Here is a 23,388-nt window from a genome sequence, read left to right on the forward strand (position 1 = left end):
AGCATGATCTCAGTTGGTTTCCAAGGCAAACCATTCAATATCACAGTAATCCAAGTCTATGCTCCAACCAGTAGTGCTGAAGAAGCTAAAGTTGAATGGTTCTGTGAAGACCTACAAGACCTTTTAGAACTAACACCTCCAAAAAGATGTCCTTTTCATTATAGGGGACTGGAATGCTAAAGTAGGAAGTCAAGGAACACCTGGAGTAACAGGCAAATTTGGTCTTGGAATACGGAATGAAGCAGGCAAAGGCTAATAGAATTTTGCCAAGAGAACGCACTGGTCTTAGCAAACACCCTCTACCAACAACACAAGAGAAGACTCTACACATGGACATCATGTGGTCAGCACCAAAATCAGATTGATTATATTCTTTCCAGCCAAAGATGGAGAAGCTCTATAGAGTCAGCAAAAACAAGACCAGGAGCTGACTGTGGCTCAGATCATGAACTCCTTATGCCAAATTCAGACTTAAATTGAAGAAAGTAGGGAAAATCACTAGACCATTCAGGTATGACCTAAATCAAATCCCTTATGATTATACCAGAGAAGGCGATGGCACCCCACTCCAGTACTCTTGCCTGGAAAATCCCATGGACAGAGGAGCCTGGTAGGCTGTGGTCCATGGGGTCGCGAAGAGTTGGACATGACTGAGCGACTTCCTTTCACTTTTCACTTTCATGCATTGGAGAAGGAAATGGCAACCCATTCCAGTGTCTTGCCTGGAGAATCCCAGGGATGGGGGATCCTGGTGGGCTGCCGTCTATGGGGTCACACAGAGTCGGACACGACTGAAGTGACTTAGCAGCAGCAGTAGTATGATTATACAGTGGAAGTGAGAAATGGATCTAAGGGACTAGATCTGATAGAGTTGCCTGATGAACTATGGACAGAGGTTTATGACATTGTACAGGAGACAGGGTTCAAGACCATCCCAATTGAAAAGAAATGCAAAAAAGCAAAATGGCTGTTTGGGGAGGCCCTACAAATAGCTGTGAAAAGAAGAGAAGTGAAAAGCAAAAGAGAAAAGGAAAGATAAGCATCTGAATGCAGAGTTCCAAAGCATAGCAAGAAGAGATAAGAAAGCCTTCCTCAGCAATCAGTGCAAAGAAATAGAGGAAAACAACAGAATGGGAAACACTAGAGATCTCTTGAGGAAAATTAGAGATACCAAGGGAACATTTCACGCAAAGATGGGCTTGATAAAGGACAGAAATGGTATGGCCCTAACAGAAGCAGAAGATATTAAGAAGAGGCGGCAAGAATACATAGAAGAACTGTACAAAAAAGATGTTCACGACCCAGATAATCACGATGGTATGATCATTCACCTAGAGCCAGACATCCTGAAATGTGAAGTCCAAGTGGGCCTTAGAAAGCATCACTATGAACAAAGCTAGTGGAGGTGATGGAATTCCAGTGGAGCTATTTCAAATCCTGAAAGACGATGATATGAAAGTGCTGCACTCAATATGCCAGCAAATTTGGAAAACTCAGTAGTGGCCACAGGACTGGAAAAGGTCAGTTTTCATTCCAATCCCAAAGAAAGGCAATGCCAAAGAATGCTCCAGCTACTGCACAATTGCACTCATCTCACATGCTAGTAAAGTAATGCTCAAAATTCTCCAAGCCAGGCTTCAGCAATACGTGAACCGTGAACTTCCTGATGTTCAAGCTGGTTTTAGAGAAGGCAGAGGAACCAGAGATCAAATTGCCAACATCCACTGGATCATGGAAAAAGCAAGAGAGTTCCAGAAAAACACCTGTTTCTGCTTTATTGACTATGCCAAAGCCTTTGACTATGTGGATCACAATAAAGTGTGGAAAATTCAAGAGATGGGAATACCAGACCTGACCTGACCACCTGACCTGCCTATGCAGGTCGGGAAGCAACAGTTAGAACTGGACATGGAACAACAGACTGGTTCCAGATAGGAAAAGGAGTATGTCAAGGCTGTATATTATCACCCTGCTTATTTAACTTCTGTGCAGAGTGCATCATGAGAAACACTGGGCTGGAAGAAGCCCAAGCTGGAATCAAGATTGCCGGGAGAAATATCAATAACCTAGATATGCAGATGACACCACCCTTATGGCAGAGAGTGAAGAGGAACTAAAGAGCCTCTTGATGAAAGTGAAAGAAGAGAGTGAAAAAGTTGGCTTAAAGTTCAACATTCAGAAAACAAAGATCATGGCATCCGGTCCCATCACTTCATGGGAAATAGATGGGGAAACAGTGGAAACAGTGTCAGACTTTCTTTTTGGGGGCTCTGAAATCACTGCAGATGGTGACTGCAGCCATGAAATTAAAAGATGCTTGCTCCTTGGAAGGAAAGTTATGACCAACTTAGATAGCATATTTAAAAGCAGAGACATTACTTTGTCAACAAAGGTCCATCTGGTCAAGGCTATGGTTTTTCCAGTGGTCCTGTATGGATGTGAGAGTTGGACTGTGAAGAAAGCTGAGCACCGAAGAATTGATGCTTTTGAACTGTGGTGTTGGAGCAGACTCTTGAGAGTCCCTTGGACTGCAAGGAGATCCAACCAGTCCATCCTAAAGGAGATCAGTCCTGGGTGTTCTTTGGAAGGACTGATGCTAAAGCTGAAACTCCAATACTCTGGCCACGTCATGCGAAGAGTTGACTCGTTGGAAAAGACTGATGCTGGGAGGGATTGAGGGCAGGAGGAGAAGGGGACGACAGAGGATGAGATGGCTGGATGACATCATCAGCTTGATGGACATGAGTTTGAGTGAACTCCGGGAGTTGGTGTTGGACAGGGAGGCCTGGCCTGCTGTGATTCATGGGGTCACAGTCGGACACGAATGAGTGACTGAATTGAATTGAAGGTGGCAGGTGTTTTTTATTTTTATTATAGGAACTTTTGAATATATGTGAAAGTATGAAAGGACTGTAACATTGTGTAATAGAACTCATTAGGATATTTTGTTTGATGCAAATTGCAGAACCAAAGGAGGGGGCATTCAGATGAAAACTCCAATGCCAAAATCAAGCAAAACCGTGTCCTCGTATGTGCACCTTCCAATGCAGCTGTTGATGAGCTTATGAAAAAAATTATCCTTGAATTCAAAGAAAAGTGTAAAGACAAGAAGAATCCTATGGGTATGATATTTATGTGGGCTTTTAATTTGTTTTGTTTTCAGTGTTTAGTGTGGGGAACTTTGAATAACAAAAAGTGAGCCAGTTCTGGCTTGTTCACAACTCCCGAATTTGGTTCATGTGGCCCTCCAGGACGGTGCTTCTCTCACAGTGTGGCTTGTGACCAGTCAGTGGATTGTGAAATCAGTTTAGGGAGATCAGAACCAGCATACTTACATAAGCTAGAACAGAACCGAAGGAAGCAGCAAGGATTAGAGCATAGGCAGTGAGGGGGTAAGTAGTAATCTGTGACACATGTGGTGTTGGTGAAGGATGAGTGTACTGCTTTCAGTACAGTGTGACGTGTACCTCAGAAAAGCGCTGGCCTAGCGTGTTTACACCGAGAAGGGAAAAGGCTGGGTTGAAGGATTTGTGCATCTTCTAGATAGTGCCAGATTTTTCTAGGAAGTGGTGATGTCAGATCCCACACTGAGAACAGTTCCCAGACAGTGGGCGGGGTACTGTTTTCACTTTCCTTTTCCTGAGGAGGGGTAATAAGCACTTTTTCAGGTGTCCATTGACAACACGACAAGGCTGGATGATCGTGGGACAAAAGCCGGGTCTAGGTTGGATTTTTAACTTTTTTTGTTATACAGTGACATCTCTGTCAATAAAAAGCTTTTTTTCCTTATTTTTCAGTACTTTGATTTTTTTGTTTTTCACTGCATGTGATACATATGTTTGTGGGATTTGGTATATACCATTTATTGGGTTAAAGAAGTCCCTTTTTCGTTAGCTTTTTTATGAATGGGTGCTGAATTTTATACAGACATTCATTTGCAATGTTTTGTGTAAGAGATTATCTGTTCCTTGAAAGTTTATCTGTTTTTAGTATTGTTTTGGTGTTTGTTGTTTTGTTCTCTTTTTTCTTTTTGGTCTGTTTTTTGACAGATGGATAAGTTTCTGTCTGCTGAATGTCTTTAATTGTTGATTTATTCAAGTTTTCTGCATTTAAGTGAGTTTTGCTGATTTTTAAATGCTTGTGTTTTGTTGTATGTGAATTAAAAAAACCAACATCTCAGCACCTGGACAGTGACCGGCTCTTTATCCTTCTCCCTCCAGGGAAGCCACAGCAGCTCAGGGGCTTTCATATCTGGTTTTCACCTTTCTCTGTTTTTCACCCCTAGGAATTTCTTTTACTTCCTTCTGAGCTCACCCTGCATTTTAAAGGATTCTGTTTTAATTTCTGGAGCATTTTGAGGTGCTTAGAGTTGGGTATGAATCTCATCACCCTTCTGGCAGATATACAACTTAGCAGTTTTGAAACTTTCAAGTAAATGTTGGCTGGAGAAGATGGCTTCAAATTTAGAAAAAGGAGCTGAACTAGGAATACAGATACATGTAGACAACTGTATAATAAATTGTTAATTTATTCATTCAGCAGTTTTATTGTACTTACTCTGTGCCAGCTGCTGTTGTAGGCAGTGACCAAAACAAAACCTGATTCTATGGGGCTTGGGATTCCGTGGAAGGAGACATCAAACAAGTACCTGACAGGTTGGGATAGGTGCTAATAAACACTGCTTGGTTGATGTTATTTAGTTCAGTGAAGTGGTGGGAGATTTTTAGACTAAATAATACCTGAGTGTGCTAACCTAGAATTAAAAATGTGGTTAGTAAACCAGTTTAAATGATGCTGACAGTTTTTGAAATTACCAGAATTTCCAGCACATTCTGTGCCTTAGATCCTGAGGTGGCATTGTGATGTGGAGCAGAACCTTGGTTCTGAGTATTCTACAGAAAAGGAATTGGTGGTCCCATAAGATTTCATTTGGGGAATTCAGACATGTGTTAAAAGATAAACATCTTCATCTTCGAAATATCCTGTGGTTAAGAAATCTGTTTTATTTTTAACTCAGCCGTTTTCCAAACGAATTTTATCATGAATTGTTGAATAGAACATAGTTTGAGGAACATTAGTGTAATAGAATCTCATCTCTGCTATGTACTATTTGTGCAGCCCCATTAGCTTTTATTAGGTGGAGATAAGTCCTTGCCTTTTAGGGGTTTTTATGAAGCTTTATCTAAAAGGATGTATGTGGAGCCTCTAGCACAGTTCCAGATGTCTGGTTGATTAATAGTTCATGTTAGCTCCCTTCTCTGATTGTTAATGTTTTGCTAAAAAACAGTTGTTATGTACAGAGATTGACAGTGTTCGTACTAATCTCTGTGTGACTTTTATCAACAGGAAACTGTGGAGATATAAACTTAGTACGTCTAGGTCCAGAAAAGTCTATTAATAATGAGGTCCTAAGATTCAGTTTGGACAGTCAAGTTAACCACAGAATGAGTAAGTACGGAATAAAGGTATATACTAATTAATTTTTTTCTTGTTGTATAGTTGGCTTGGGCATTAAAGGTAATTTGAAGACCCTAGAAATAGTCTGGTTTTGAAAGCTAATTTTCCTTCTCATTGTGTGTGAATATGTATATATTTGTTAGAATGAGCAATTCTTTGTCTTTTTATTTTCTTTAAAGAAAAAGACTTACCATCTCATGTTCAGGAGATGCACAAAAGAAAGGAATTTCTCGATCGTCAACTTGATGAACTTTCCCGCCAGCGTGCTTTATGCCGAGGTGGAAGGGAATCGCAGGTATCTAGACATTTCTGGATCAGTGTTTATAACAGCTTATAGATAAACTAGTTGAGTATTTGATGCTGTTCTTTTGTTGTGAAATAGTATATAATTTGTGTAAAAGATGTATACAAAAATGGTATCTTTACATTAGGAGTTAAACTTCTTTTTTAAAGGACCAGATAGTAAATATTTTAGACCTAAGTTTACAGACCTATGTGAAGTCTCTTTTAGCCACTCAACTCTGCTGTTGTAGCCTGAAGACAGCAGCAGTTGGTAACATGTAAATGATGTGCCAAGGATTGGCCTGCTAGACAGACAGGAAGAGCCAACCGACAATACCTTGGACAGATCTACATCTTAAATACAGTATTTGAGAATTTATCAGACTTTCCTGGCAGTCCAGTGGTTAAGAATCTGAGCTTTCCACTGCAGGGGGTACAGGTTCAATCCCTGGCGGAGGAACTAAGATACCACGTGCTTCACTGTGTGGTCAAAAAAAAAGAATCAATTTATCTAATTCTGTTCAGTTGGCGCAGTCGTGTCCGACTCTTTGTGACCCCATGAATTGCAGCACGCCAGGCCTTCCTGTCCAACACCAACTCCCGGAGTTCACGCAAATTCGTGTCCATCGAGTTGGTGATGCCATCCAACCATCTCCTCCTCTGTCGTCCCCTTCTCCTCCTCTCCCCAATCCCTCCCAGCATCAGTCTTTTCCAACGAGTCAACTCTTCGCATGAGGTAGCCAAAGTATTGGAGTTTCAGCTTTAGCATCAGTCCTTCCAAAGAACACCCAGGACTAACCTCCTTTAGAATGGACTGGTTGGATCTCCTTGCAGTCCAAGGGACTCTCAAGAGTCTGCTCCAACACCACAGTTTAAAAGCATCAGTTCTTCGGTGCTCAGCTTTCTTCACAGTACAACTTTCACATCCATACAGGACCACTGGAAAAACCATAGCCTTGACTAGATGGACCTTTGTTGGCAAAGTAATGTCTCTGCTTTTGAATATGCTATCTAGGTTGGTCATAACTTTCCTTCCAAGGAGCAAGCATCTTTTAATTTCATGGCTGCAGTCACCATCTGCAGTGATTTCAGAGCCCCCAAAAAGAAAGTCTGACACTGTTTCCACTGTTTCCCCATCTATTTCCCATGAAGTGATGGGACCGGATGCCATGATGTTTTCTGAATGTTGAGCTTTAAGCCAACTTTTTCACTCTCTTCTTTCACTTTCATCAAGAGGCTCTTTAGTTCCTCTTCACTCTCTGCCATAAGGGTGGTGTCATCTGCATATCTAGGTTATTGATATTTCTCCCGGCAATCTTGATTCCAGCTTGGGCTTCTTCCAGCCCAGCGTTTCTCATGATGCACTCTGCATAGAAGTTAAATAAGCAGGGTGACAATATACAGCCTTGACATACTCCTTTTCCTATTTGGAACCAATCTGTTGTTCCATGTCCAGTTCTAACTGTTGCTTCCCGACCTGCATATAGGTTTCTCAAGAGGCAGGTCAGGTGGTCAGGTTAGGTCTGGTATTCCCATCTCTTGAAGAATTTTCCACACTTTATTGCGATCCACATAGTCAAAGGCTTTGGCATAGTCAATAAAGCAGAAATAGATGTTTTTCTGGAACTCTCTTGCTTTTTCCATGATCCAGTGGATGTTGGCAATTTGATCTCTGGTTCCTCTGCCTTCTCTAAAACCAGCTTGAACATCAGGAAGTTCACGGTTCACGTATTGCTGAAGCCTGGCTTGGAGAATTTTGAGCATTACTTTACTAGCATGTGAGATGAGTGCAATTGTGCAGTAGCTGGAGCATTCTTTGGCATTGCCTTTCTTTGGGATTGGAATGAAAACTGACCTTTTCCAGTCCTGTGGCCACTGCTGAGTTTTCCAAATTTGCTGGCATATTGAGTGCAGCACTTTCACAGCATCTTTCAGGATTTGAAATAGCTCCACTGGAATTCCATCACCTCCACTAGCTTTGTTCATAGTGATGCTTCCTAAGGCCCACTTGACTTCACATTCCAGGATGTCTGGCTAATTAACATCTACTAAATGGAACGTGGAGTGCTAGTTGTTGGGTTGCTGGATAATGAGCTGAGGGTTCAAAACAGACTACGGGAGAAGTTGAAATAGATGTATTACTCACAGGTCCTGGAGGAGGTACATAGCATACCTTGAGGGGCCATGTAGGCGGTCCATGCAGAGTGCAGACAGGCAGGTCCTAGGCCACATATCTTTATCAGGGTCCATGGTTGGAGTGTTTTGACATATCCAGACTAGGGCTGAATTGGGCAATTTGAATGGAAAGAGCAGGGTTTTGGTAAGTTTCTTGGAATGTCTTATCTCAGGGTCACATATAAGGCATACAGATGCTGGAAGGCAAGGGAAACCATTGATCACAAGAGCAAACATTTGCTGGTGACTCTGCGTGCTATATAAGACATTTGCAAGAGTGAGGGGCTAGTGTCAGTTTGAAGTCACGGCAGGCACCTGGCCAAACACAATGGATGTCAGGGCAGCAGTGCCCTGGAGTAGCTTAGCTGAACTCTGATACACAGTAGTAGAGAGACTGGTAGAGGAAACACACTGGGTGAATCAGCTTTTCATTGGTAAAGTACTGGCTCTCCTTTTTGAAATGTGAGGCAGTTCATTGGAAAGCATTTTAAAATGCTTAGTTTAATGATAGCAGTCTAATTTTTTCCAGAGGCAAGAATTAGATGGAAAAATTGCCAGAGTTTCAAAAGAAAGGCAGGAGCTTGCTTCTAAAATTAAAGAGGTAAGTAGTTCATCCATAGCATTTTCCTGGCATTTCTTTTTTTAAATTATGAAGTAGTTCAGACAGCCTATGGTCTTTTCTCAGTTAACATTTAAAGTTTGAGAATTCCTGACGTTCCAGTGGTTAGGACTCTGCACATCCATTGCAGAGGATGTGAATCCAATCCCTTTTTCAGGAAACTCAGATCCCTCAAGCTGCATGTGTGGTCAAAAATGTATATAAATCAATAAAATGTTTTTATAATGAAAGATTTGAAGCATTTACAAAACTAGAGAAAGTGGTGTCACTGCACGCACATCTATAGCTTTCTCTGAAACTCTCAGTGTTCTGTTCTCCCACCCAGAAATTTATGGTAATTGTCATATGAATAATTAATGAAACTAAATTTGTAGGGTTTTCCTTTATTAAAAATAAAGAAGAAAGAACATTACGTGTCTGAATTCAGGTAGACCAGCAGTGGCTGGAATGTGGCACATGAAAAATGCCTTTTTCCCTTCCGTTTTTAGCTGAAAGCATAAGCTCTTTTTACTTGTTTTTGATCGCAAAAATCCTTTTATAGCATGTGTAACTTTTTCCCCAGTATTCTTTGGACATAAAAATATCAACTCACATTTAGATGAGTCAAAGCTAGAATGAGCCAGCATAGAGCCCTAATGAAATGAACTGGGGTTAAGGGAGAGAGGGTACTATAAACCGGTAATGGCATTTGTATTTTTGAGCTGAGATTTTTCTCTTGAATATACTATTGACTTCTGTGTGGCTAAATGAATATAGTTGAATTTAATGCATATTTCCACTAGCAGTTTATTTCAATTAAAAATTATGTGGAAAGCTATTAAAGTTTAAACTCAGCCCAAAATTAATCTTCTCATATGTCAGGAGGAAGTCTTTGTTTACCGGTGTTACGATTTTTGCCACTGATCAGATTGTTCTGTGGGTCATTAAATTAATTGCACTTGCGGTTTTACCGTGATGCTGGCTGTAAGGAGAGGGATGTGGCAGTTACCGTGTGAGCACTGGGTGGAAGGCCACAAGCGCCGCCACCTTCTCACAGACCTGCCTCGGGGTCCAGGCTTGAGTCTGTCGTATGCTCAGCTCTAGCTTTTCAGGAGCAGAAATAGGCTAACTGAATCTCTGATGAGACTCAGTCTCCATCTCAGTTTATTCCATTAGATAGACCTGGACCACAGTGGCGGTTACTGCTGTGGAAGTAGAATGCTCATCAGTTTCACAGGTGTTTTGTTGGTACTGGCTCTTATAAAAGAAAGAATAAGCTTACATGCTTAAAACTAACAGAAAAGGGTATGTTCAGGCTTAGTTTTGTTCCTGGTTTTACTGAGATAATTGCTTCACAGTTCAGTAGAATTATTTAGTCTTTGCATATTCTGATACCTTCCCACATACATCAGGCTGTAATAATTGTAAGTCTACTTTGACCAAATTAAACCCTGGATAAATTTTTCTTAACGTGCTGAAATCATGTTCCAAAATTAGACTCCCCTGCAGTGTGTTCTCTCTGATGGCTTCTGAGTACCTTGAGTGCTGCTCTTTTCTAGATTGCAGGTTCCCACCTGACACTTACTGAACATTATTCTGCCACATAAGTGGCAGGTGTGTTATAGTACAAAGAGGCCTATAGTCAAGAAGTTTTTAGATACAAGTGAACATTGATGAACTTTTATTCTCTTAGGTTCAAGGACGCCCACAGAAGACACAGAGCATCATCATCTTAGAGTCGCACATCATTTGCTGCACACTGAGCACGAGTGGTGGCCTGCTGCTCGAGGCTGCTTTCCGTGGGCAGGGAGGCGTCCCCTTCAGCTGTGTCATCGTTGATGAGGTCAGTGAGCAGCTGGCCATACAGCTCTTGCCTGGTGCCTTGAGGAGGAAGTCCTAGGTGAAGAGTGGCTGCCAAGATGTGGACGTAGTGATCTTTTTGCATCTGATTTTGACCTGCTCTTAAACATGTGTATTCCTGTATGTTGAAATATGCTGCTAATAACCCACCATGATGAAAACTGCTTTTCTAGTATTGGAATTATAGTCTTAGGGATTCCTGATCTTAACAAAATCCATCCCAAGGATTGCCTAGCTCCTGCTTTGAATATCTCTGGTTACCTTTTGAAGCATTTTTAATATAATTGGATAGCTCTGAGCGCCATATTTTCAGCTTATCATCCTAATTCCTAGTTCATTCATTGAGCAAGTATTTATTGGTTACTTACCATTTGCCAGAATCTAGAGCCAGAAGACAAAAAGAGATGGAAAAGGAAGGTTAGAGAACCCGTTCAGGAGATCCGATATCCAGTATTCACCAAAATGAAGAAATAGAAAAGATGATGAAATAATTAAAGGAAATGTTGCCAAATTGAAGTGAAGCTTGAGGGTTGCAAATGTGAAGTGGCCTCCTGAGAAGGAGAGCGGGCGGGCGGGTGGGAGTGGGGCACACAGAAATACAACCCTGTCGGGCGCATGTCCAGCGGCAACAGACAGACTGACCTGGGACAGGGCTTGGCCCTTGTAGTGTATGGCTGTTTCCCAAGTGGTAGTGGCACCTGAAAAATGGCTGACTTCCAAAATGTATGTGTGTTGGGGCAGGGGAGTAGTTTGGGGGTTTTTTCCCTCGAAGTGTTTAGAATGTTTTTATTGTTTTCTAACCAAAGAAAATCTTTACTTTTGATATTTGGTGTAGAAGGAGAAGGTGTACGTTTCTTAATGGGTAAGGCTTTCATTGTGAATTAGACTGTAGATGAATAAAAAATAACAGAGGAAACTGACTATATCTCCATTTTATACTTTCTTACCAAGGCTGGACAGTCCTGTGAAGTTGAAACTCTTACTCCACTCATCCATCGTTGCAACAAGCTTGTCCTCGTAGGAGACCCTAAGCAGCTCCCTCCCACAGTCATTTCCGTGGTATGTTTTTTCACATTTGTGTTGCTCTAAAGTGGAAGGGGTCTTTTGGTTTTTTGTTTTGGGGATTGGGCATCCTCCTTGGATCAACATCTCTTACTTGCAGGGAGAAATAGGGAATGGCTGAGGAAAGAGAACAGCCACCGTTTAGAGCCTTCATGGTAAAGTCTCCAAAAATATTCTTTGTTCATAATGAGCTCGTGTGTGTGTGACAGGAGCATGTGGGTATCAAAAGACCAGAAGCTCAGGAACAGGATGTCCCATGCTCAATGTGCTATCCCTCTGAGAAAGGCAGTGTGCAGCTTTTCTAAGGGCTGATTTGTTTTCATAACATAGCCACCAAACCCATGATAAAAGAAAAACTGTAAAAAAGCAAGGGAAAGAATCCCAATTCCTAATTTATATTTATGTATATGCAAATTTTGAGGAAAACAGTAAGAAGATAAGTTATTCTTACAGTAATGTGTACAGTATTAGGATTCTGTATCCTATAATGTTCCTCACATGCTCTGAAAGGGAAGGTGGAAGGAAAAAGACTGGGCTCCGCTTGTGGGAAGATGAGCAGCACGGTTGTGTCCCCTTCCCTGTTGTGTGAACACTCACTAGAACTGCTCCTGGAAGTGCACAGCAAAGTCAGGATCCAGATGTTTTGGGTAATCTTGCACAGGTCTCCACCTAGGTTTTGAAACTGAATAACATTTGAGCATTTCACTGATACAGAGAGCATGTGTGCAGAGTAGTGACTGCATGAACAGTCCTACAGAACAGACCATTTTCACAGCATTTCTGTTCAGTTATGTTCTGTTTGGTTGTGGAATGAAAGCGTGTTGCTGTTTTTTGTTGTTACTGTTTTTTGACTTTGGAATCATCAGCATGACCGTGCAGTTCTTTGATATCTGAGCACTTGGGCGCAACCATGTGAGGGGTGGGCTAGGAGCGCCCCTGACTTGGAGTGAGGACCTTGTCCGTGGGGAAGATATGCTGCACCAGGCTTCGTGGGGAGTTAGGAGGAGCCAGCTCTGCACTGCGCTATGTGAATAATACAGCGTTTCAGAGACTGACTGATGACTTCTCGAAGGGCCTTAGCATATAGTTAGCGAAAGAGGGTTGTTGATGGTCCTCAGCTTTACTGCCTTCTTTGGTAATTGATTAAGAACAGCAGAAATGAGAAGAATCTATTTGGGCTTTTCTTAGTGTTGTAAAAATAATAACAGGCTTATTGAGAAATTTTCAGAAAATGATTATAAAGTTTTTCTCAATGCCTTTCTGACCACCTATTTCTAGGAATAATTACTATGAATAGTGTAGTGGATAATTTGAACAGTTTGTGGTCATGGGTGTGCAAAGTTGCCTTTTTTCCAGTCTGTGTTTATTGAGTGTTAGCCTAATTCAGGCACCGTTTTAAGTTCTAGGATTATGACAGTGTTGAAAACTGACAAAAATCTCTGCCCTTACAAAGCTGGCATTCTCGTGGGTAACAGACAATAAGTTACTAAATTCAGAAGGTTGGGTAGTTACAGGGAATGTGTGCATTTGTGTGTGCCGACTTTGACCTTGTAAAGGTGGCAGAATCAGTCTGTGTCACACTGCCTGTTTCCAGTCAGTAAATAGATCAGGAATGTACATTGATGTCAAAACATGAAAATCTCTGTCATATTGTAGGATGGACTCAGGTTTTTTTTTTTTCTGTAAGTAAATGTGTTACCTCCTATAAATCCACTTTCTTTTTTTTTGCTAGAGTGAAGTAAATGAGTGTTTTTGCTAACTTGAATAGGTAAACTTCTGAGGTAGAGATGATAATGCCAAATGTCCACTAAGAATATTTTTTCTATTTAATTACACAAACCTATTTAAAATTGCATATGTATATAATCACTTGCATAAATAATACAAATAGGAAATAATGTCTTCTTTCTCCACTCTGATAGTTTGTAAAACAGGTTTATTAAAACTTTGCGTATACATCTTCAGTGCTCATATCTGCAACATACTCATAAAGATTCCACTATTCTTTCTCAATTTTGACATGGTGCTAACATTGAAACGTATATCCCAAGTATATCCCAACTGTGATTACATGAAGACACTTTTCTTCATTTGTCAATTAACTCCGTTTCAGTTGCAGGTTTGTTGTAACCCTTTATTGAATTTATGAAATCAACTTAGTTGTCTGTCTCCTCCATTAGAATGTTAAGTTCTGTGACACTTAATCTTATTCACCTTAGACCCTCAGCACCCGAAGCTTTAGATGCTTAGTGCATATTGCCTGAATGGATGGATGAAGAAATTGGTCTTTAAGAGGCTGGTTTACAGTGACATTCATTTTTTCAAGCTGTGGGAGTGCAGCCCAGAAATAATGGTTAAAATCTGTGTTAACATTCTTTGCTGCTTTTCTCATCAGTTCTTTCAGGTGACCTCTGTTAGCACCAAAATAGTGATGGTTGTGATCATTCACAAGATCACATCATTCATCAGCAGTTTGTGGGATTTCTAAATAAGGAGAATATGCCTCAGCTTTCGTAGTCAGGCTCCATGGCTTTTCAAAGGTGGAAGTCAGAAACATCTTTCTCTGAATGTTTGGTTGTTGGTAATGCTGTGTGCGTTTTAGATGTACGTTTGCTGTGTACATTGTAGAGCTCTGTAATTGTTTTTATAATAGTGGGAAAAGTACAGGTGAATCGTTAGAGATTATTGCTTTGTCTTCCCCCTTTCAGAAGGCACAGGACTATGGCTATGACCAGTCAATGATGGCCCGCTTCCACAAGCTCCTGGAGGAGAGTGTGGAGCACAACATGATTGGCAGGCTGCCTGTCTTACAGCTCACCATCCAGTACAGGATGCACCCGGACATATGCCTCTTTCCTTCTAGTTATGTTTATGACGGAGCCTTGAAAACAAATAGGTGGGTTCTTTTCATTGCATGTTAGCTTGTTTTATTTGTAGGTTTGGCTGCTTAGGAAGAATAGCTCTTTCACAGTGCTCTGAAGTCTTGTTATTAAAAACATGAAGGTTTAATTAAATTATAAAAGACATGTAGATTGTAGCAAATGCAGATAAACGAAAAGGGGGATAAAACCAACCCCCCCGTTTACACTACCCAGAAATAATCACTAGTGACATTTTAGCATATCTACGTCCAGTCCTTGTACTATGCACATCTTTTTTTTGTTTGTTTCCTTTTTCTCTTTTTGGGAAAAAAGAATCATACCATGCTTTACGTAGTATTTTATACCTTGCTTTTTTCATGTACTGTATTATGAGTAATTTTCCAATCATAATTGTTATATCTTAAATACATAGATTATTCTCCCTAGCACTAGAATAGAGGTAAAATTCACTTTCTTTTAGTGTATTGAAATTTTATTTTTTTAAAGAAGAGTCCTTCTTGTCCCCTTACTTTCCCTAGCTCTCTCCCTGCCACATACACACAGAAAAATGGTAGTAATAATTTTAAAAAATGTTTCTAACTTGACTTGTGTTCTAAATGGTGCTGCTCTTTTATAGAGGGACAGAGACCAGTCGGTGCTCATCTGACTGGCCATTTCAACCCTACCTCGTGTTTGATGTTGGAGATGGCTTAGAAAGACGGGATAATGAGTATGTTCTCTTATACTTCAGTCCTTACTGATGTGTCAGAATTTTTATATTGTTTTTGTTTATATTTAAGTTCAAAATACTTTTCATACAAATCTCTCTGCCTAGTGCCAGGACACAATCATTTTCTTTTAGCTGGATTGATAACTCCATCATAAAATTACTGCTATCTTTATGTTTTTCGGTCTTTCAGTTTTTCTTAATTGTGTTAGTGGGGATTATATTACCTAACATGTGATAAGCACTTAAGTAGATCCATGCTGAACTCAACAGTTGTGAGTAAAATAGATGTGGCCCTAGTACAAGGCTATTGTGGTCTAACACGAGGCAGACATTAACCAGGCCATTACTGTGGTGATTGATTATTCCAGTTGGGTTAAATATTGTGAAGGAGAAATACAGGCAAGTTGAATTAAGGTGTGAGGCAGAGGGTGGACAGTACTTTGAGCTTGTTGGGTTGTGTGAATCGGGTGGTCTGTGAATGCTAGTGCATGATCCACATGGCCTGTGGTGGGGAATGAGAAAAGTGATGCACTTTTCTCAGTGTTGGGAAGATAATAAATCTGTAATAGGAGCTCTTCATTAGTCATGTCTTCATTATTATAAATGCCTTTGTTCTCACTGTGGCTGTCCCTGTTTTAACAAATGAAGAAGCTGGTGTCTGAATGACTCCAAGCTCTTTTCTGGCATACAGCTCATGTCTCACTGGGCAGTTGTGATGCTGTTTATTCTTGTATACAGTGTAATGGTCATTATCACAGCCTCTTTGAATCACTGCTGACTGAATAGAGATAAAGCCTACCAATCTACCGTTTACTGTAATAGAGAACAAAGTGGAACTTAACAATTGGACTGCGATTAGTTTTGATGTCTTGTATTTTTTTTCCATCTTATTTAGCTCATATGTAAATGTTCAAGAGATAAAACTGGTAATGGAACTAATTAAACTTATTAAAGACAAAAGAAGGGACATTAATTTCCGAAACATTGGCATAATAACCCATTACAAGGCTCAGAAGACGATGATTCAGAAGGATTTGGACAAAGAGTTTGATAGAAAAGGGTGAGGCATCTCTATTTTTATAGCTCTTTCCAGTTTCTCTGTTGAATTAAAAAGAAGAAAGAGGGGATGGAAGGAAAGAAGAAAATGAAACTTAACCCCTGGGGCATGCATAGACCCTGGTAACATAGAACAAGGAGACCAGGACGCTGGCTCCACAGACTTGTGCTGAGAAGGGAGTGTGGTTACGCTTGTAGCACCTGTAGACGGAGTGCCTGCTGCCTTTTTGAAGGTCTTCACCATTATCCTTGACAGTGGAATTGACTGAGAAACTCTCCAGGCCTTTCCATTTAGTTGGATGATTTGTTAATCTAAATTCTAATTGTACTGAGATACCCATAGTCACATTTTCACTTAGAAAAAATTAATTAAACCTTTTAGTGCCTTCATGTAGAAGGGTGAAGATCATGTCTTCGTCTTGTTTTACCTCAACAGTAAAATTAAAAATTAAATATTGGAAATCCAGTAACTCCACGGTTTCTACACCTCAAAACACACAAACTTCCAAAATTGACGCTGGGAAGAAACCAGAAACATTGGATAGATCTATTAAACGCAAACAGATTGAGTTAGTAATCAAACACTTAACAACAGAAAACAAACCCAGGACCAGGCTTCACTAGTGAATTCTATCAAATGTTAAGAATTAACACCAGTCTTTTTGCAAATGCTTCCAAAAAGTAGAAGGGAAGACTACTCATTTTATGGGGCCACTATTACCTTGGTACCAGAGCCATGGAGACATCACCAGAAAAGAGAACTGCAGACCAATATATCCTTTATGAATGTGGATGCAAAAATTCTCAACAAAATAATGGCAGCTGAACTCAGTAGCATATTAAAAGGATTATAGACCAGGATCAAGTGGAATTTATCTCAGGAATGCAAGGTTGGTTCAGTATATGATAATCAGCGTTCTGTACCATAGTTAAAGGGAAATCCCACGTGGTTGTGATCATCTGAATAGATTTCATTTATTTGAGTGAAAACATTTGAGTGCAACAACCTTTCATGATAAAAATACTCAACAAATTTAGGAATAGAAGGGAACTTCCTTAGGCTAATAAAAGGCATCTATGAAAAACCCATAGCTCAAAAACTATACTTGATGGTAAGATGAAAACTTTCCCTATATGATCAGGAAGGATAGGATGTCTGCTCTCACTGCTTTTGTGCAGCATTGTATTAGAAATTCTGTGCAGAGCAGTTAAGAAAAGGAAATGAAATATTTGTGCAAACTGCTAGTCCTTGTAAACAAGTTCATCAGAGTTGTAGTATACAAGATCAGTATGCAGAAATCAGTTGTATTCACCAGCCACAAGAAATCTGAAAAAAAAAAATTTTTTTTAATTCCATTTGCAGCAGCATCATAAAGAACAAAATACTTAGGAATAAATATAACCAAAGAAATATAAGCTCCTACACTGAGAATTATAAAATGTTGAAAGAAATAGAAGAACTCCAGAATAAGTGGAGACAGTCCATATTCATGGATTGGAAGACTTACTAAGATGGCACCTTTCCCCACGCTGATCTACAGATGCGTTATCTCCATCAAAATTAAAACTATGGTTTTGGAAAAGCTTATTGTAAAGTTCATGTGGAAGTGAAAGATACTTTCCAAACAACTTGACAGAACAGTGTTGGGGGGGCTCACACTTTATCAAAATTCACTACAAAACTGTCAACATTGTGGTACTGTCATCAGGGTAGACATATAGACTAATAGAGGTGAGATTCCAGAAATAAATCCATATGTTTGTGGCCAGTTGATTTTCAGGAAGGGTGTCAAGACCATTCAGTGGGGAAAGAATAGTTTTTTCAACAAATGGTGCTGGAATAAGTATAGGTATCCTCCTGCAAAAGAGTGAATTTTGACCCCTGTCACACTGTATGTAATAATTAACTCAAATTAGAGCCCTGAGTCTTCAGAGACAAAATTATAAAATGTATAAGGAAACAAAAGTATAAATTCATATGATCTCAGATTAGGCAACAGTCTTAGGTGTGATATCCAAGCGCAAGTAACCAGAGGAAAATTAAATTGGTCTTCATAAAAATGAAAACCCTTTGCTTCAGATGACACTATCAAAGAGTGAAAAGACAACCCACAGAATGGGAGAAAGTACTTGCAAATTTATCTGATGAGTTATATCCAGAATATAAAGAACTCATACAACTTGATAATAAAATGACAGTCTTATTTTGTTGAAAAATGTGAATAGCATTTTTCAAAAGATAAAAATCCAACAGGCACACTAAAAGGTGTTCCACATTATTTATCATTAGGGAAATGCAAATCAGAACGACAATTAGATTAACATTTCATACCCACCACGATGACTGTCATTAAAAAACAGGCATTAACATATTTTGACGAGGATGTGGCGAAATTGAAACAGTACGTTGCTGGTGAGAAGATAGAATGGTAAATCATTGTGGAAAACAGTTTGGCAGTTCCTCATAAAACATAGAATTACCACATGACCAGCAATTTCATTCGTAGATACATACCTGCATTGGGAAAATGTTCACTGGGAAGCTTGTACATGAATGTTCATAGCAACATTATTCATGATAGAAAGCAGAAGCAACTCACACTTCCAAAAATTGTGTGTGGGTAAATTGTGTATTTGTACAAGCAACTACGCAGTCGTAGAAGGAATGAAGCAGTGGAATATTTTGTGACACGTGAACCTTGGAAAACATCGTGCTAAGTGAAAGAAACCTGACACAGAAGGTCACGTGTTCTGTAACTTCATTTGTACGCTAGCTAGGTCCCGTCTAGAAAAGTCCATGAAGACAGAACATAGATTAGTGGTTGCCAGGGCCTGGCGGGGAGGAAATTGGAGACTGATGACTAATGGGCACAGGGCTTCTCTACTGGGAATAGACATGCTTTAATAACTTTTTCAGTAAATATGTTTCTCTTTCATTAATAGGGCAGCAGAAGTAGATACCGTGGATGCCTTCCAGGGTCGTCAGAAAGACTGTGTCATTGTTACATGCGTCAGAGCAAATGCCACACAGGGCTCAATTGGGTGGGTAACTGTCATCCTTGATTTTTTGCTTTGTTTATAGTCCAGAAGTAGCTCTGTTTTTAATAACTGTTGAGAGTACCATCATTTGCCAAATTACATAGAAAATTGCATAATGTCATGAAGTTGTTTTTTAAGCTGTGTAGTTGATCCACTGTTGGGTCTGCCTTTCTTGGTTCCTTGTGTCCATGTCACAGAGTGAATCTGTATTTTCACTTGAGAAGAGTGAAGTAGATGATTGAATCCAGTATATTTTGCAGGGGCATGTTCCTCTCCACAGTATGTGTCATAATTGATCTACTGTCATATTTTTAGGATGTTTTAAGACTTAAAAATCACAGCATTAAAATTTCTAATATCTAAGTCACGATAGGAAATAGGTGCCTCACTTTGAAGGAAAGCTCCAGACATCGTTTGTTTATTGTTTTTGATGAGAATTGCCCTGTGCCAGGTCCCCTGTGTTGGGAGAAGGGGTGCAAAAGCACTGTGATTTTAAAGCAGAAGGAGCCAAGAAAAGCTGTCTGAAATATCGCCTGGGTCTCACGTACACTGATACACTGCTGAGTCATTATGTACAAAGAAGTAACTTTTTTTTTTCTTCTATTGCTTAGATTTCTGGCAAGTTTGCAGAGATTGAATGTCACCATCACACGAGCCAAGTACAGCCTCTTTATCCTGGGACACTTGAGAACCCTAGTGGTAGGTACATTCTAGAGGAGCAGGGATCTCAAAGGTTGCCCCTTATTACTCATACTGGGTGGAGGTTTTGTGTTTATGTTTCATTAAAATGGAAATGATTTAGAGGTCACAAACAACAGTGTTCCTCTTAGCCCCTCACCCCCACCTTGTTAGTCCCCCAGCAGCCTCTTCATGGGAGCTTTTAGACACCCGGACTGTTCTTATCCTAGCCCAGGACCCAAGTAGTCGCAGTGTGCTCTCAAGATGACCTTTAAGAAATTTTTTCTACATCGTGGGATTGGACAGCCCTTAGTAAACTCTGAGTTAATGTGGTCTCGGCTCAGCCTAACGCCAAGAGAGAATGGGAGTTTGCAGGTGTGTTTATGGATCTTCATTTCTGTCCTGACACTTTAAGCCACAGCACTTACTGCTTCCCTTGAGAGATGGGTGCCATCAGAGTTCTCTGTCAGAGCAGATGCTTCTCCAGAAGGGTCAGGTTCCACTTGTGGTCCATAGACAGTATAGCTTCGTTGGGTGAACTATAGCTGGATAAATGTGTATTTGCTGCTTTGTCTCATTTAGGGGTAATAACTCAGTTTCTCTAATTTTAACAGTCTTTGGTTTATCTTAGGAGTAGTGCTAACTTAGTTCAGTTCAGTCGCTCAGTCATGTCCGACCCTTTGCAACCCCATGAACCGCAGCATGCCAGGCCTCCCTGTTCATCACCAACTCCTAGAGCTTACTCAAACTCATGTCCATTGAGTTGGTGATGCCATCCAACCGTCTCATCCTCTGTCGTCCCATTTTCCTGCCTTCAATCTTGAAGGTACTTTCCCAGCATCAGGGTCTTTTCAAATGAGTCAGCTCTCCTCATCAGGTGGCCAAAATATTGGAGTTTCAGTTTCAGCATCAGTCCTTCCAATGAACACTCGGACTGATCTCCTTTAGGATGGACTGGTTGGATCTCCTTGCAGTCCAAGGGACTCTTAAGAGTCTTCTCCAACAGCACCGTTCAAAAGCATCAATTCTTCGGCACTCAGCTTTCTTTATAGTCCAACTTTCACATCCATACAGGACCCATGGAAAAACCATAGCCTTGACTAGATGGACCTCTGTTGGTAAGGTAATGTCTCTGCTTTTCAATATGCTGTCTAGGTGGGTCGTAACTTCCCTGACAACCTAGTGAAGTGAAGTGAAAGTTGCTTAGTCATATCTGACTCTTTGCGATTCCGTGGACTGTACAGTCCATGGAATTCTCTAGGCAAGAATACTGGAGTGGATAGCCGTTCTTTTTTCCAGGGGCTCTTCCCAACCCAGGGCTTGAACCCAGGTCTCCCGCATTGCAGGTGGATTCTTCACCAGCTGAGCCCCAAGGGAAGCTGACTTAGTATTTCCCCCTATCTCGGCTAGCTCCACCAGAGGGCGCTCAAATACAATCTTCCTCCTTCAGCTCTTTCCCAGGTCTGTGGTCTGCAGCTTTCGTTGTTTGGTCCCTCCTTGAAATAATTTTTAAAAGCTGCGTATTCTCCATTTTAAGTTGATACTGAGAATCTTTTATCAGAAGGATTGATACAACGATTTTGTTTATAATATGTTGTAAATACTGACATTTTAAAGTAAGGATAATAAAAATAAATCTATTATGTCACTCTTTTAAGTGTATCCAGTGGGGTAGAGAGCAGTGTTATTCTTTCTGCTCTTTAAAATTGAATTGTCATCTGTACTGTTCAGGATACAATTCAGTGGGGATAATGAACATGTTTTCATAATTAAAAGGCTGTTAATATGACTGTTAGGCTTTTCTGCCACAAAAAAGTTTACAATATAAATTGAATGTTTAAAGAGTTGTTTTTCATGACTATTTGGGAAAACTGTGAGAATTGTACTTCTTTGGTAACTTCTTGTAAGCCTGTTGGTGTTCAGTCACTAAGTCGTGTCTGACTCTTTGTAACCCAATGAACTGCAGCACCCAAGGCTTCCCTGTCCTTCGTTGTCTCTGGGACTTTGCTCAAAATGTCCATTGAGTCAGTGATGCTATCTAACCCATTTCATCCTCTGCTGCCCCCTTCTCTTCTTGCCCTCAGTCTTTCCCAGCATCAGGGTCTTTTCTAATGAGTCGGATCTTTTCCAAGGAGTTGGCTCTTCACATCAAGTGGTCAAAATATTGGAGCTTCAGCCTCAGCATCAGTCCTTCCAATGAATATTCAGGGTTGATTTCCTTCAAGATTGACTGGTTGATCTCCTTGCAGTCCAAGGGACTCTCAAGAGTCTTCTCCACACCACAGTTCAAAAGCATCACTTCTTCGGTGCATCAGTTCTTTATGGTCCAACTCTCACATCCGTACATGACTACTGGAAAAACCAGAGCTTTGAGTGTACAGACCCCTGTCGGCAAAGTGTTGTCTCTGCTTTTTAATATGCTGTTCAGGTTTGTCATAGCTTTCTTTCCAAGGCACAAGCATCTTTTAATTTTATGGCTGTAGTCACTGTCTGCAGTGATTTTGAAAATAACATCTGTCACTGTTTCTACTTTTTCCCCATCTGTTTGCCATGAAGTGGTAGGATTGGATGCCATGATCTTGGTTTTTTGAATGTTAAGTTTTAAGCCAGCCTTTTAACTCTCCGGGCTTCTCTCATCGCTCAGCTGGTAAAGAATCCGCCTTCACTTCAGGAGACCCCAGTTCTATTCCTGGGTCGGAAAGATCCCCTGGAGAAGGGATAGGCCACCCACTCCAGTAATATTCTGGCCTGGAGAATTCCATGGACTATATACAGCCCATGGGGTCACAGAGTTGGGCACGCCTGAGCGGCTTTCACTTTTCACTCTCCTCCACTCTCCTCAAGAGGCTCTTTCTGCCATTAGAGTGCGTCCGCGCATCTGAGGCTGTTGCTGTTTCTCTTGCCCGTCTTAATTCCAGCTTGTGAGTCGTCCGGCCCCACATTTCGTGTGATAGACTCTCCATACGAGTTATATAAGCAGGGTGACAATATGCAGCCTTAGTGCACTCCTTTCAGAATTTTGAGCCAGTCTCTTGTTCCATTTCTGGTTCTAACTGTTGCTTCTTGCCCTGCACGTAGGTTTCTCAGGAGACAGGTAAGGTGGTCTGCTATTCCCATCTCTATTTCCCACAGTTAAAGGCTTTAGCAAATCTATAGTGAATCTATAGTTACCTCAAAATAAAGGTGGTTTTTTAACTTTTTCTTTTGTACTGGAGTACAGCCAATTTAACAAGCAGTGTGGTGATAGTGTCAGGTGAACAGCAAAGGGACCCAGCCATACATATACATGTAAGTTAAGATTTTTAAAAAAATTCTTTTTCCTGTGACCATAAGGATCAAAGGGTTTAACAACTGATATCTTATCAGTTGAAGAACATATTAACAATGATTATTTTTATACAGTTGAATTCTGATAGTATTCAAACCCGAAAAGTAAATGTTTATAGAGCTGTGTGTCTTAGGTGCCTGGATTACCGAAGCCTTCCTGGGCACCCCTGTGTTTACCGCAGATGATTGTACCTGCCCCGGCAGCTTGGTCTGTAGTCAGCCTGGGGACGGGTGAGAATTGTGATGGTGACTGGGAAGGGTGG

The 23,388-nt window shown here is 40.6% G+C and overlaps 1 protein-coding gene across 4 annotated transcripts in view; it reads left to right on the forward strand.

Moving 5' to 3' along the window:
• The window catches only part of SETX (senataxin), an 85,750-nt gene that overhangs the window by 57,379 nt on the left and 4,983 nt on the right, over positions 1 to 23,388 (forward strand). For all 4 annotated transcript variants that reach the window (XM_069579996.1, XM_069579995.1, XM_069579994.1 and 1 more), the window contains 11 exons: positions 2,966 to 3,122; positions 5,347 to 5,448; positions 5,637 to 5,752; positions 8,444 to 8,515; positions 10,206 to 10,355; positions 11,324 to 11,431; positions 14,143 to 14,330; positions 14,933 to 15,025; positions 15,921 to 16,085; positions 19,025 to 19,123; positions 19,732 to 19,819. In XM_069579996.1, coding sequence (XP_069436097.1) covers positions 2,966 to 3,122; positions 5,347 to 5,448; positions 5,637 to 5,752; positions 8,444 to 8,515; positions 10,206 to 10,355; positions 11,324 to 11,431; positions 14,143 to 14,330; positions 14,933 to 15,025; positions 15,921 to 16,085; positions 19,025 to 19,123; positions 19,732 to 19,819 — 1,338 coding nt within the window. The remainder of the gene's footprint in view (positions 1 to 2,965; positions 3,123 to 5,346; positions 5,449 to 5,636; positions 5,753 to 8,443; positions 8,516 to 10,205; positions 10,356 to 11,323; positions 11,432 to 14,142; positions 14,331 to 14,932; positions 15,026 to 15,920; positions 16,086 to 19,024; positions 19,124 to 19,731; positions 19,820 to 23,388) is intronic.

This window comes from Ovis canadensis, chromosome 3, assembly GCF_042477335.2.
Source record: "Ovis canadensis isolate MfBH-ARS-UI-01 breed Bighorn chromosome 3, ARS-UI_OviCan_v2, whole genome shotgun sequence".
NCBI classification, from domain to species: Eukaryota; Metazoa; Chordata; class Mammalia; order Artiodactyla; family Bovidae; genus Ovis; species Ovis canadensis.